This window comes from Aphis gossypii, chromosome 3 (genome assembly GCF_020184175.1).
Source record: "Aphis gossypii isolate Hap1 chromosome 3, ASM2018417v2, whole genome shotgun sequence".
NCBI classification, from domain to species: domain Eukaryota; kingdom Metazoa; phylum Arthropoda; class Insecta; order Hemiptera; family Aphididae; genus Aphis; species Aphis gossypii.
Window position 1 is genome coordinate 44,062,456 of NC_065532.1, and position 14,170 is coordinate 44,076,625.

Consider the following 14,170-nt stretch of genomic DNA (forward strand, 5'->3'; position numbering starts at 1 on the left):
CTCAAAGTGCACAGTAAACTAAATTTGTTTTACTTTCTACTCACCATTATATCATCATCAGACTCATCAGACTTTTTAAAATCAATTGTCAGCTTTTGTACTTTTGGATTTTTTAAACATTCATCAATTTCTTCATCTGAAAATAGTTTAAAATGTTTACATGAATAGTTATCCACGATGATATAAGCGTAATAATAGTGTTAATTACATTCAAGCCGTTTGATTTTATCTTCAATCAGCAAGCGAGATTTTTCAAGCTGCAAGTTTGAATCAATCTCTGATGATAAACTATTAATCATTGCAAGTAATTTTGCATGTTCGGCTGTTAATATTTTCAAACCTTGCTGGCCATCAATTGTAATATTTTTTATACTAAATAAATAATACAATGAGACATTATAAAAGTTATCGATTATAATAACTACCTTATAAGATTTTGAGCAGCAAATTTGTTTAGCAAATTGACAACAGATGAATGTGATATGTAGGTAGACTCTTTTTTTAAAAGAACAGTCACTAATTGATGAGATGTGATTGGAAGATTAACTGATAGATCAACAAGTATTTCAAGTAATACACGTTCACCACCTACTTTGCTCCAATCAAAATCTGATTCTTTTTCTTCATTACTCGTACTCGGCAGTAAAGATTCCCCTATAACATAATATGTAATTATTTTAAAAAACTAACACTTACCACTGATACTGACATATGAAGAGGCTACTTACGATGAACAATTTTATCAGGGGTTTCATTTAGAATGACCTGCCGTTCTATTTTTCTTTTCTGAAGTTTTTCTCGTAGCGAATTCCGCTTGCTTTTCACAGCTTGAATTTCTTGCCAAGCATCAGACATGATTGAAATATTTAAGCCGTAACCTTAACCAAATTGATCGATTCAACTACAGACGGAAAAATTAATTTGTGTTAATGTATCATGTTACTGGTGTAAATGGAAATAAAAAACATGAGTGCGTTCTCATAATATTATTATACATACCGTATAAACGCGTCCATTTAAATGTAGTAAACAATTTTTATTCTAAATCGAGTTTATTTATTTTTCATGATTTATTCAGTTTTAACGATTAATGAAACAATAAAAGATGATGTTTTAAAGTAATAATTGGATTTACACAATAACTAATATTAAATAGGAAAAGTAAAATACTTTAATACTATAATGAAAAAAATAAACGTTGAATTTTGAATTATACTCAAATTATTTTGTGATTAGTGATTACACCAAAAAAGTAAACAACAAATTACACGCAGTACAGAAACGGTTGAAGTCGGATCTTCCCAGTGATAATATTTATAGCTGATAAGCGTAATCAGAAGAATCTGTACTATATAACATTTATGTATTTCTTTTATTTCAGTTAGGTATTACAATTGTTACAATCACGGAATAAATGGCTGGAATATTGTAATATTGTAAGTTGTAATTTTGAACTAAACTAACGATATTATTAGTCGTTATAATTCTGTAACAAATGATTTATTTAGGTACTTGAAAAAAAAACAATTATTCATACATATAAACTATTTTTAACTTTATAAATTATACATTTTATAACAACGACAAAAATTCAAATGTAATTCACACAGTTTAAAATTTAATAATTGAGTGGTTCAATTTTAACGAAAGAACACAAATACACAATTCAATAATATTAACGAAACGTATTACGCTTTTAAATGAATAGATACTAACATTGGATAGGCAACACAATGTACGAGGAGAAGGATACGAAATCCCTCTACAGTCTACGATAGGGGCGATTGTAAACTCTCCCGATGGTACACTCTCCCGGGTCTACTTCAGTACTACCTGACAAAAACGTGTAAACTCTCCCGGATTTATTTCTGTACTACCTAACGGAAATATGTAAACTCTCCCGGGTCTAGTAAAAATCATAAAATAAATTTAATATATATTTAAGTTGAGTTTAAAAATAGTCAATCATATATAATAATAATTACAATATAAATTAATGTCTTTAGCTGCTATGAACATGATATTATAGTCAAAATACAATAAAAAATAAAATTTCAAAAAATCCAATATACATTTAAGTTTCTTTTAAAAATATTCAATAATAATAATATAAGTTACAAATACAAAATATACGTAAAAATTTCCAACTCGTAGTGTAGCAATAACATTTAAAACAACTCGGGAGAGCTTACATACTTCCTACAGGTAACTATAAAGTTGACCCGGGAGAGTTTACATTCGGGAGAGTTTACTATTTTTAAAAATCGGGATAGTTTACCATAAAATCGGGAGAGTTTACTACCGCCCCTACGATAGTCCTTACAGACCTTTAGAGTATTATTAGGAACAATAGGTGCAAACAAATTAAAAAAAAGTAAAAAGAATTATCTCAAATAATACGATAATGAATTGATCCTACATGATATAGGTACCTATAATAAACCTTTCTTATAAAATATGCATTGTTTTGAAATAATAATCTATAAATTTATTTATATATACACATATAAATGAAATAAGCTGTATCTAAAGTAAATAGTAATACATAGGTATATCAAAATGGTTTAATACAATATGTTTGCAAGATGAGGCACTATAAATACTTCAAAACCTGTGTAATTATTCGTCCGTACAACGACTATTAAAAATATGTATACAATAATTATAATAAACTTAAGGGAGGTTAAGGGAGTGGATCAATAAATTATAAAAATCAGTTTATCCTAAAACCGAAATCAACTCACCATGCAACTGTTTAGCTTCGGTATGCCAAACTTTTTGCATTGCCAATTGAAAATTATGTAATTCACGAGTATTTACGACGTGCAAAGTTCGCCTGCGCCACGGTATGTCGGTATAGAAGTTATCTTCCGAGCCTACGCTATGGTACCTCTATTCAATCTTCTAATTCGAAACTTTATAGCATCGTGTTTTACTATCATTGCTGTGATAGGTACAGTATTAATTAAAATGTATGTTTTTTCTCGGCTGTTACAGCCGAACACAAATTTGTATAGATCTGTCTCGTCTGGCACGCAAAGTGAACTTACACCTCTGGTGTGTATCAGTTGTAATTTGTCCGAGTTGGTGTCTGCGATGATATAAAATGATAAGTTCAAAACATCTGAGAGTATATTATCGAAGTCGAATATGAAAACGATATAGTAAGAACGGTTTCGCGGACGAGTGTAGTGAAAGCGAATATTATATAATATTATATTCCGCTTGGGTCGGACTAACGGTGACACACGATCTATTATTATTAATATTATGTTATGGATTTAATTGTGTATTACTATACGAGTATACGAACAATCGTGCATAAAGAAAAATCGAATCTTAGGTATATGCAAATAATATATTATATAAGTCTAATTAATGCCATTTGACTTTCCATGATTAAGTACTAGAATTTTTTTTATCAATTTTAAATCAACACGGAAAACTTTACAGTTTTGTGTTCTATATTTTTTATTGTACACATTTTTACGTTATAGAAACTTGCAACTGGCGCCATGTCGACTGTATGACATTACAATTTATAATTACACTTTCCACTGATATGCAGACGATGACTACTCAGACTCTGATGCGGGTGATGTCCAATCTCGGAGTCGGTTCGATCGATCGTATATTGTGTATATAGGTACATAATATATATAGTTCCGATTGGAAACTCGCACGTAGTTCGATTACAAGCCCCAGCGCCGGTGCTAGGTTTTTCGCTGCCTTGTGCCAATTACCTATAATATGCCGCCCTCATATAATTTATATATTTTTGTTTATAAATAATGCCGCCCCTAAAAGTCAAAAAAAATTTGCTGCCCTGTGCGGTAGCACATCGTTCCAGAGTAGCCCGGACTCTTATTGTCGTTCTATAACCGCGAATGACGGACGTGCAAATTACTTACCAGCAAAAGCTTTAGAGACGATTTTAACAGTCGTTAGTCATATCTGCGCAGCAGTCCTGCAGGCGACTTTGACAAAATATTATACACAATACCTACCTGTTTATGCATTGCCGCCGATTTCCCAGATTCGGATTAGTTATCCTCCGTGACGTGACCAAAGCATATCCATATTATGTATAGCTAAATAGTCCTACGTGCAGCAAAACCGGAAGTTTCTGAAATCCCGGCCCATCATTGAAACCTGAAGGCATGGAGTGATTTGCACTATAGTACGCTTCACGAAAACGTGCGGATTACCGCCGCGCGCCCAGTGGCCGTTTCTCGTTAGTGATATCCAAACTATTCCAAAATGTATAGTACCTGTCAAACCAGTGGCACGCACTAGTAATAGAGATCAAATATTGAGGCCCACTGGTTTTTAGAAAAATCGACAAATGGGGCGCTGCAGTCATTCGCACGTTTTCGTGAAGCGTACTATAACTGCAAATATAATGGTACCTAAAGGTCATCGATCATCGCCGGTGAGGGCGGAAATTCGAAAGTGACAGCAGGATAGACCTATGCATAGACTCGATGGTAACGATCTTGACTTTTTGTTTAAAAATAAAAACGTATACCTAATAACTAATAAGTTCATAAAGACGCGTTTTTAGCGTTTACAATTACTGCTTTTCACTGTTTCACTTCATAGTTATAACTTTTAGGTTATAAAGTTTTTTTTTCCATGTTAAAATAGGAATAATAAATATATAAAACATTATTATAAAAGTAATGGGTAACTCGACAATAATTTAACATAAAAACAAAATCAATGTCTACCTAATAAAGTATTAACTGATTTATTATTATTTTGATTTTTGATAAACATGACATCAAATTTATAATAAAAAATAATATCCTGTTGAATTTCATTCAAATATTTGAAATATTAATAATGGTTATTAACTAAAGGCTAATAATAATAAAAAAAAAAAAAAATTAACAATGGTTATACAACTATACAAATATGATATAATTATTATAAATGTATAGAGTTAAAAAACAATAACAAAAAATAAAACAATACACTTTTTATCATAAGTAATAAATTATATACATAATTTTATACTTAGCACTATTTACAATTACAATAAATGTATAAGTCAATGAATAATGATATGATTTATGTTAATTAATTCTAAATTGACATAGCCTATCAACCACTACTCCACAAATCATTTTACCAAAATTTTTTGGCAATGTTTCTAATTCCCAAGAATTTGTGTCAGGGTGGTATATTTCTAGAGAACAAGTAGATCCACGATTTCCACCAATAACATACAATAAATCATTTATTGCAAACACTCCTATAATAACATTTAATTTCCAATTAATTGGTCATCTACAAATATTGTCTTCAAAAAAGTAATTATTATAGTCACCAGGATAGAATCGGCATAAGTGCATATCAGCAACAGATGACCAAACTCCAGTGTTTGGTGTATAAGCCTCGACACTTTTAAGATTTCCTGATCCAGTATTACCACCAACAACATACATAACACCATTTAGGACTCCAATACTAGCACCAAAGCGACCTACTGACATTTCTGCAACTGATGTCCAAGTGTCATGATTAGGATCATAACATTCAACAGATTTTAAAGTTGCTGATCCGCTATAACCTCCTACCTACACAATTCAATTAAACTAAATGTACCTATTACAAATTTAAAATTAATAAAAATATTTATTTACTGCATATATTAAATTATCGAGCACTCCAACACTTAAAGTACTTCTCTTGGTAGACATCTTAGATATCATTCGCCATTCTTTAGTATAAATATCAAACACCTCTGCACTATTCAGACTACCTTTCTTATTAGATCCACCGACCTAGCAATTAATACAATAAATTATAACAATAAATAAGTAATATTCTTGTAATACTTACAACATATATGCAATTATTTAAAACACCAACTCCTAAATTAAATCGAATAACTAACATGTCGGGCATTGGCGTCCAACAGGGTGAATATGAAAATAAATCAAGCATTTCAAGAGTCTGAGAATTCGGCGTATAAAAACCACCTACAGAAAATAAAAATTGATTTGTCACTGTTACTAGACCAATTGGCCTAATGCATTCATCCATTCCAATCGAAAATTTCCATGATTTGGTTGCAGGATCATACCAGTTTGTATCACACATCAGTGTTTTATTACATAAACTTAACATAAGAATAACCTGATGGAATAAAATTAATAAAATAATTTCAAGGATAAAATAATAAAAACAAAATCATACTTTATATCCAGACAGTCTCGGTGTAGTACGAATTGTTTGTGGAATAATAAAAACCTGCTGAGTCTTGAGTTTATGAAAATTTAAAGCTTCTTTTATATAATCTTTAACTAAAAATATTACAATTATATAAAAGAATTAAATTTAAGACAAGGAATATTTATAAAATACATACATTTAGGACTTTTTTTAAGAAGAGGTTCCTCAACAACTTCTTTTAGTATATAATCTAAGGATACTAGTGGCAAACGTACATGTTCCATTAATCTAGGTAAACTATCATACCTACTACTCAATTCATGTTTTACCCATTTCATAACACATTCAAATACCTAAAACAACAAAATGTAATAAAATTAAAATTTTGTTTACCTAGAGTCATATATATGATAAATCTGTCACAATATCAATCAAAAAATTACTCGTTTTTTCAAGGCCCTCACAAGGACGAAGGAAATTAATTTGTAAATTTTGAAACTTTTGAAATTTTAATATTGGTTCTTATAATAAATATTGTAATTTAGGTGATGAATCATGTGTTGATAAAAAAACACAAGCACATCTCTAAATTAGGATTGATATTACAATACAAATAAGTAATAATAACAAAAATAATTTTTTAACTAATAACATAAGTGACCATGTAGATTTGATGACATGTTACAAGTTACAACTACAAACATAGACTGATAGACCAATTAACCTTGAAAAATGATTAAGTCTTGAAACCAAAATTACTAAATTCATTTAAGTTTAAACATGTATAATGACATTTGGGAGAAGCTTGATCTTAATTTCAAAACAATGAAGAATAAACAGGTACTTATTTATATAGGTAACATATAAAACTACTAAATGTACAGTATGTAACCTAGCAAGAAACACGATTTATTATTGAATATTTTGTACATGATTTACAAACAAATTTAGTACAGGGATCAACATTTCAGGTGGGAACCTGCATTTTTGCTAGATTTCTAAATTCTGAATTTTTAAATGAAAAGGAATTCAGTTCTTAGTATTTTTCTCTGATCTACATACAATATGGCAAACCTGAATTTCACATGACTACCTTCCTGTTATCAGCTTTAAAGAGCTGTTACTCCTTTAAAGCTTTATGAAAGATAAATAACATTATACACATGTGTTATGAACTTGATAAAAGGTTTAATACTTAAGAATTTAAATTAAAATCGTTTTTCTTGACTAAGACAAGTTTTTTTATAACCTTATAATTCTTACACCTACTTAATTGTCGATAACTAATTAATTATTTAGATAATAAAATAATTATTTGGGATTTATCACTTACCCAGGCATGGGACAACCATATTTAAATTTATTTGTGAAACATGTGATGCAAATATACAGCCTCTTTAAGATTATATTTAACATTTTAAATAAAAATTAATTAATCTTCAATCCAACACTATATAAGTATCTATAACATACTACAAACACTTATGAACTTACTCTTTCTTCATATGCAGCATTAATATCATCACTCGAAATTAGGTGAATCAGTTCATCAGAAGTTAAAGATAGAAACTCATCACCTTTAATCACTTTTCTGTAAATAAATATCATAATACATTTATAAGCTTTACAGACATAATAAGAAAATTAAATCAAATATATCTTACAAAAATTGTTGATTAGTATATGCTTTAGAACTAGACACCAATTCCATACAGTTATGTAAGTCAGCAAATGCTCTGATACCAAGACAGTTTGAAGGGTTCAGTTGTTTTTGTAAAAATTTAACACACGCATCTCTTACAAACTCTAACTGTAAGAAATTAGAAGCTGGTAACAACACCTTGAGAAATCAACATAAATACATTTAGGTAAGTAACTAATTGAAACAAATTAACATAAAACAATTTTCATTTATACCTTGATATATTTACTGCTTATTGTGATTTCACCAGTATAAATAAAATCCAATAACAGGAGTAAAACAGTGGAATCTAGATGTTTTATATTAACAACATCTTTATTGCTTTCGCTAAAACAAGTGAACATTGCACGAAAATATGGACTTGCAGATACTAAAACAACTTTATGTGCATATAGTACAGTACCATCATCCGCTTTTAATTTTATATCACATAAAACTTCATTTCTAAAACAAACATCTGGTACAAATAGGTATTCTACTAGCATTTGATATCTCTCACAACATACTTGCGCAATAATTGTAGATCTTCAAGCATGCTGATCGGATGATTACAATTTTTAAAGCATTCTGATTCATTAATGTCAGGTTTCAAAATTTGATTTTGATCAGTATTACTAGTTGAATTTTGTAGGGCATTCATCGTTTATATGGACACGCACTTTTTAAAATAAGTAGATTTTTTTTTATATTTATTGATTGTGTGATCGTTAAACTTAAATCTGCAAAGAGTAAGGATAAATAAAATAATAATCTTATACATAATAAACTGTTTAGAAATACTGTATGTTTAGAATTCAATTCTAACTTAATCTGAGAGTACATTATAATAGGCTGTACAGGATTTTAAGGTCCATTAAGGTTTTTAACATGTTGATACTTTTATTTCATTTCTTAAACCTACCTAGTTATAACTTATCAGACTTAAAATTAATAGTTGAAAGTTAAACGAACAATAAAAATTAATTAATTCCAATAGAAATAATCTAGGTACTTGAAAATATAAATTAGTAATCTCTTTTCTTTCATTATAATAATTATGAATAACATCCCTTATATAAGCATATTTGTATAATTAAATAACTTGGTTTTTAAGTTAATTTGTGATTGGCTGAGGTTCAAAAACATATAAGACTATTAAAGTACTATAATGATTAATATATTCATACTTCTTAAAGCTTATAACTTATAAGTATCAACTGTTTTTAAAAATATTAAAACATACAAGTATTACCTATTATTATTTTGTATATTATACAGGTACAATAATTCGTAGACTTTCAAGGATTTTTTTTATATTAGATGATCATATTCAGGGTTCGAGACTTATAGCACTAAAAACCACTAAAATAAGCGCTTATAAATGACCCGATAATCCTAAAAATATGGACTAAAAATAAAAAAATATGCTCTTAAAATGAAAAAAAATATTTAAACCATTAAAAAAAGGATTCATTTCATATAAATATAAAAAACATTGTAATTTATTTATAATTATTTATCAACAAAATAAATAAAAATAAAATCTTTACAAAATATAATTAAACATCATGATTTTCGATTTATTGAGTATAGTGTATTAGTACACTCAAAACAAATTATTGTAATTAATCATTCAATATTTTAATTAATACATTTTGAACAATAATATTATCCATCAATCGTTAAACATCGTTAAACATGCAAAAACTTCTAAAATATGCAAAAACCTCAAAATATGCACAAAAAAAAAAATGCAAAATAAAATTTCATATTTGAATTCTCCGAACTATAAAACATATTTGTATATTACTCTATGTATTACATCACCTATGATGGATATGCAAGTGCTACAAGTCCCGAACCCTGAATTCATAATTTTACATTACTTTCATAATAATATTCAGGGATGGCAACATCTTAATATTTAATAAATTTAATATTTTTAATAAATAAGATATAAATGAGTTTAATATAGACATAATATTTTCTTACCTGTTTTGTAGTTTACTTCAAATTAATGACGGTAGGTTATGTTTTTCAAACGGATTTTTGATTAGAGTTATTAACGATATTATTATAATATTCCTAAAACAATAAATTTTAGAATTATTTTTACAACAAAATGCAAAGGTAACACAATTTAAATACTCAATGATGGGTACCTACCGTCAATACATTGAATGTCGATACACAATAACGACTAGAGCGCAGAGTGTATCACCGTGTTATGTTTCGAGAAGAAATTGAATGAAGAACGATCGGAAGACTCGCTGACCACATGCACACTAATGGGATGTCTGTTGTTGACTAACGAAGAAATTAAAAACGGAAATACACGGACACACAGTCAATGGTTATGTCAATATTTTGTTGTTATAAACGCCAAATGACTATTTTTAACTACCTATTGGGCATAGGCTATATTAAATAAATTGGAGACGAAAATAATTTACTCGGTAGGTACCAATATTTATAACGACAAAACAATACTATATATAAATATATATATATATATATATAAAGTATATTATATAATATAATAGTCAGTATCAGCAAGATAATCCGAACCTAGTTCTGGGACATGGGTAATTAATAGACTCAAACTGCATAATTATTAAAAGGTTACGTCGTGTATCAATAACTACTCTGTGGCACGCCCAAACATTTATTTTTGCTGAGGGGAGGCCGGGAGGGGTAAATATTTTTACTTACGCGTATTTCAAACGTATTTATTTCATTTACATAAAAATAAAATTAAGTAATATTTTTTTCCTTGATTCGTTAACTTTTCGATTTGTGATGGGGAGGGTTGGTTGAATCTTCGTGTATAGTATATCTCATCATTATTTTATTTACTCGGGTAGGTACTGCAGTGGACTAATATTAGAATTCTGTGATACGACGCTTCCGAGCAAATAAGACGTATAAATCGGATATTCTTCTGGCTCTGAGGATAATAATATAATATAAGGTATAATATTATAAAATATTATATTATTGTTGTGTAGTTATTAGTTACGGTTGATGTTTAATTATAACTGTAACAGAACAATATATTACTTTAGTGTAAAGTAATTTATTTTAGTGTTACAGTAAGTGAGTTATATTAATTTTTATGCCGGAAAATCCGAAAATCTGATGTGCAAATATCATTGTGCATTTGCATGTTTAAAATATAATAATAAGTGTGCCGCGTGGCGCGTATCTACGTAATTTTAAGAGTTTAGAGTCCTCTAGAATAATGATTTCAATCATAACAAACGATAATTGTCGTTGTTCATAGCTTAAACTTAAGTGTGAGTTGGTCTAAATTTGATATTGAAATACTTGTATAAATAATGATTATTTATCAACACGTTAGTGCGTTCAGTTTTCAGCTTTTGTCGAACTCATTATAAATACGTGGGCCGACAGGAGTTCGGTAAACGACTCGTTACCTCGTCGGTCATCACTCACCGCAGCCCATACCCTGCAGTAGCTTTTAAGCGAGTAGTGATAGTATTTCATACATATTTTTTAATAAATTGTCACGTTATTCACAATTCTTGTCTATGCGAGAGCCTGACTATATGAATACCTATATTGTATAGGATTGATTACGAATTATAACTAATAAAAATGCTGTCACTATTTTCATTGTTTATAAATACTAGCACAAAATAGAATAATACTAGTATTAAGGTCCCCTGGCACTGCAGCGGTGGCGGTAAAATTGTGTCCAGAGTCCAGACTCATTTTAACGTTACCGCCACCGCTACCGCTGCAGTGTGTGGGGGCACCTTTAAACCATTGATTAATATAAATGATTAAACTATTAAAGTAAGTATAATTATCTTTATTAGTATGAATACCAGTAATATAGTATTTATTCCTAATCAATTCTATTTTTATAACCAATAACAGACTTTTCAAATGAAACGTAGGTAACAAAATACGTAATATTAAAGATAATATTATTGTCCAAAAACGTATTTACTATTTTGTAATGGAATGTACACGAGGTCGACATTAATTATAGAATTTTAATTTTGAATACAGAGTACCTATGTGTCACTGTAATGAGTTAACGTATGTGAATTGACAATTTAATTTCTTACGAATAGATTTAAATCCTATGATATATAACTCTGAGCAAAGATACTAAAGCTTTATATTTCTAAGGATACAACGTAGTTAAGGTATTTAAATTATGTTTAAAAAAATACGAATTAAAGTACCTAGTAAACTTATGTAGACATATGGCTTTTATGAGTTGATATACATTAATCATAGCGATAGCACTGCTATCATAGTAGTATTGCATTTTATTTAACACAAATAAAATTGGTTAATTTAAATTGTATAAAAACATTTTAGTCATAATAAATGTTTTTCATAAATTTCCATGAATATGTATTTATAACTATATGTATAATATGTATACACTAAAAATGAGACCATATTTAATATAATATATCGTATATTATGTTAATTAGGATTAAAAGGTGTTGGTCTATCAATAACTATCCCGTCGAAAATTTCACCAACACCTTTTGATAATGTTTCAATGGACCAGGTATTGGTTTTTGGATTGTATATTTCTAAAGAATCCAAATAAGAAAATTCGTGACTTCCGCCGAGAACATACAATAAACCATTTACTGTGAACACTCCTAAATTGAAAATATTATTCAAATTAAATACTGTACAAAAAATAATAATATATATAGGTATATAGTTAGGTACCTGGATTGAATCGATGTGAGTGCATATCAGCAATAGAAGACCAAACGTTAGCACTTGGTTGATAAACATTGGTCAAGAACATTCCTATAATACTTATAAAGTTTCATCACATTATTATTTAGATAAATGGTGGTATATTATACAATGTATATAAAGTACCTACTTACATAGGTATAACTGAATTTAACATTTACTTTAAATTAGTGGTATTAATAATTAATAGATCCAATTTGTGTATCTAAAATATTAAAAGTTAAGACTTATTCATTCAATATAATTCATAATAAAATTTTAATAATACAATACCTGTATAACTGAGTATTAATTAACAATTACTAATATGGACAGTTTCTCCTCAAGCAAAGATTTGATGTGTAATGAATGTAGATATTGACGTTTTGTAGACCAGATACCTTAGTATATATACACTTAAATATGTTACACTATACAAAAAAAAAAAAAAAATTAAAAATATAAAGTACACTGTTATAGATGATTAATTTTCGATATTTATGCTGCATATAATGTCAAATTATATATTAAAAACATAAGTGACTAAAATATTTTACATTTTTTACTGAGGCTTGAGAATAAAAAATAACTAACATTATACGACTAGCCAATTAACAAAATAAAACGTAGCTGTACATTAAAATACAGATTAAAGACATTGCATATTATGTCGCTATGTTGAAATCATAATAGTAAAAGTAAACAGACAACAGTTAAATTATAACCGTAGTCCGTAGGTATAATTAATAATAACATGATTAAATCGATCAATGTTCATTATGACATTTATACAGTGATAAAAAAAAAAATAAAACCACAGACTTAGGCAATAAACTATTTAAATTATAATTATTTTTTTTTATATTTATGGATCAAAAAGTTTAAAATGATAAATCAATAGGTGTTAGAAGACTATTTTTGCCTATAATCTAAATGATTTAAAATTTATAAATATCAGTAGGTATCTAGTTAGTTGATATTGTCACTAATCTAGTAATCTATATTCCGTATAAAAAAGTTAATAATAAATTTTTAAAAATCAGTCACGCGAATCACATCAACAAAATAAATAATGGATACAATCGTTTGTATAATTATTTTTATGTCAAGTTTTGAAAACAAAACGTGAGAATTGGTTTGGTAGATATTCTTAGGTACTAGTATAATACATAATGGCTTTCTAGTAATAATTTATTACCACGGATTATAGACAAATGTTACCTATACAGAACAATACCTATTGCTACCCATTGCGACCTACACACATTTATTATAAATCAGAAGAAAATTCTTGATTTATTTTATTCAAGGACTGCAGGAAACGTACCGAAACGAACCAGTGACGTAGACATGGATTATTTTTATAAAAAAGGTTCTACATTTAAACAGGTCAACTGTTTTCATTAAAATAAATACATATATTCTATGATTATATGGGGTATGGTACATATTAAATATACACGGGGTTGGAGGGTAAATATATGATATGTTCAATATAGTAATAAATTGAAGAAATTAGAAAATTGGATTTCGAAAACAGCTATTATTATTGTCACGTATATAGTATTGGCA

At 28.4% G+C, this 14,170-nt stretch overlaps 3 protein-coding genes across 3 annotated transcripts in view; all 3 read right to left on the reverse strand.

Annotated features, from left to right (window-relative positions):
- LOC114123910 (N6-adenosine-methyltransferase subunit METTL3) overlaps window positions 1–1,269 on the reverse strand; it is a 4,097-nt gene extending 2,828 nt beyond the window's left edge. Inside the window, exons 1-5 of the mRNA XM_027987048.2 lie at window positions 1,000–1,269; window positions 729–901; window positions 426–654; window positions 209–372; window positions 45–136 (exon numbers count right to left, since the gene is read on the reverse strand). Of these exons, the coding sequence (XP_027842849.1) occupies window positions 45–136; window positions 209–372; window positions 426–654; window positions 729–855 (612 nt within the window). The 5' untranslated portion in view covers window positions 856–901; window positions 1,000–1,269. The remainder of the gene's footprint in view (window positions 1–44; window positions 137–208; window positions 373–425; window positions 655–728; window positions 902–999) is intronic.
- Window positions 1,270–4,796: 3,527 nt separating this feature from the next.
- On the reverse strand, window positions 4,797–10,311 carry LOC114123912 (ring canal kelch homolog). Its single transcript, XM_027987051.2, has 12 exons — window positions 10,028–10,311; window positions 9,854–9,946; window positions 8,389–8,601; window positions 8,098–8,326; window positions 7,845–8,020; window positions 7,675–7,771; window positions 6,377–6,533; window positions 6,205–6,311; window positions 5,848–6,144; window positions 5,649–5,789; window positions 5,333–5,582; window positions 4,797–5,257 (listed from the first exon to the last, which is right to left on the reverse strand). The coding sequence occupies exons 3-12, from the start codon at window positions 8,520–8,522 to the stop codon at window positions 5,079–5,081; spliced, it is 1,767 nt and encodes a 588-aa protein (XP_027842852.1). The 5' UTR covers window positions 8,523–8,601; window positions 9,854–9,946; window positions 10,028–10,311; the 3' UTR covers window positions 4,797–5,078.
- Window positions 10,312–12,302: 1,991 nt separating this feature from the next.
- Window positions 12,303–13,072, reverse strand: LOC114123917 (kelch-like protein 2). The gene is made up of 2 exons (XM_050204443.1): window positions 12,587–13,072; window positions 12,303–12,513 (listed from the first exon to the last, which is right to left on the reverse strand). Exons 1-2 carry the CDS (start codon window positions 12,666–12,668, stop codon window positions 12,329–12,331), a joined length of 267 nt encoding a protein of 88 aa, XP_050060400.1. The 5' UTR covers window positions 12,669–13,072; the 3' UTR covers window positions 12,303–12,328.
- Between the last annotated feature and the right edge of the window lie 1,098 nt (window positions 13,073–14,170).

Excerpts from the sequence above, each read along its gene's own strand:
- LOC114123912 (XM_027987051.2), bottom strand. The coding sequence starts at position 8,522 with ATGAATGCCCTACAAAATTCAACTAGTAATACTGATCAAAATCAAATT. Across the intron at positions 6,145-6,204 it reads CGAGACTGTCTGGATATAAA|GTTATTCTTATGTTAAGTTT; the intron begins GTATGATTTTGT and ends TTATTCCATCAG. Across the intron at positions 5,258-5,332 it reads CTTATGCCGATTCTATCCTG|GAGTGTTTGCAATAAATGAT; the intron begins GTGACTATAATA and ends ATGTTATTATAG.
- LOC114123917 (XM_050204443.1), bottom strand. The coding sequence starts at position 12,668 with ATGTTCTTGACCAATGTTTATCAACCAAGTGCTAACGTTTGGTCTTCT. Across the intron at positions 12,514-12,586 it reads CTCACATCGATTCAATCCAG|GAGTGTTCACAGTAAATGGT; the intron begins GTACCTAACTAT and ends TTTTCAATTTAG.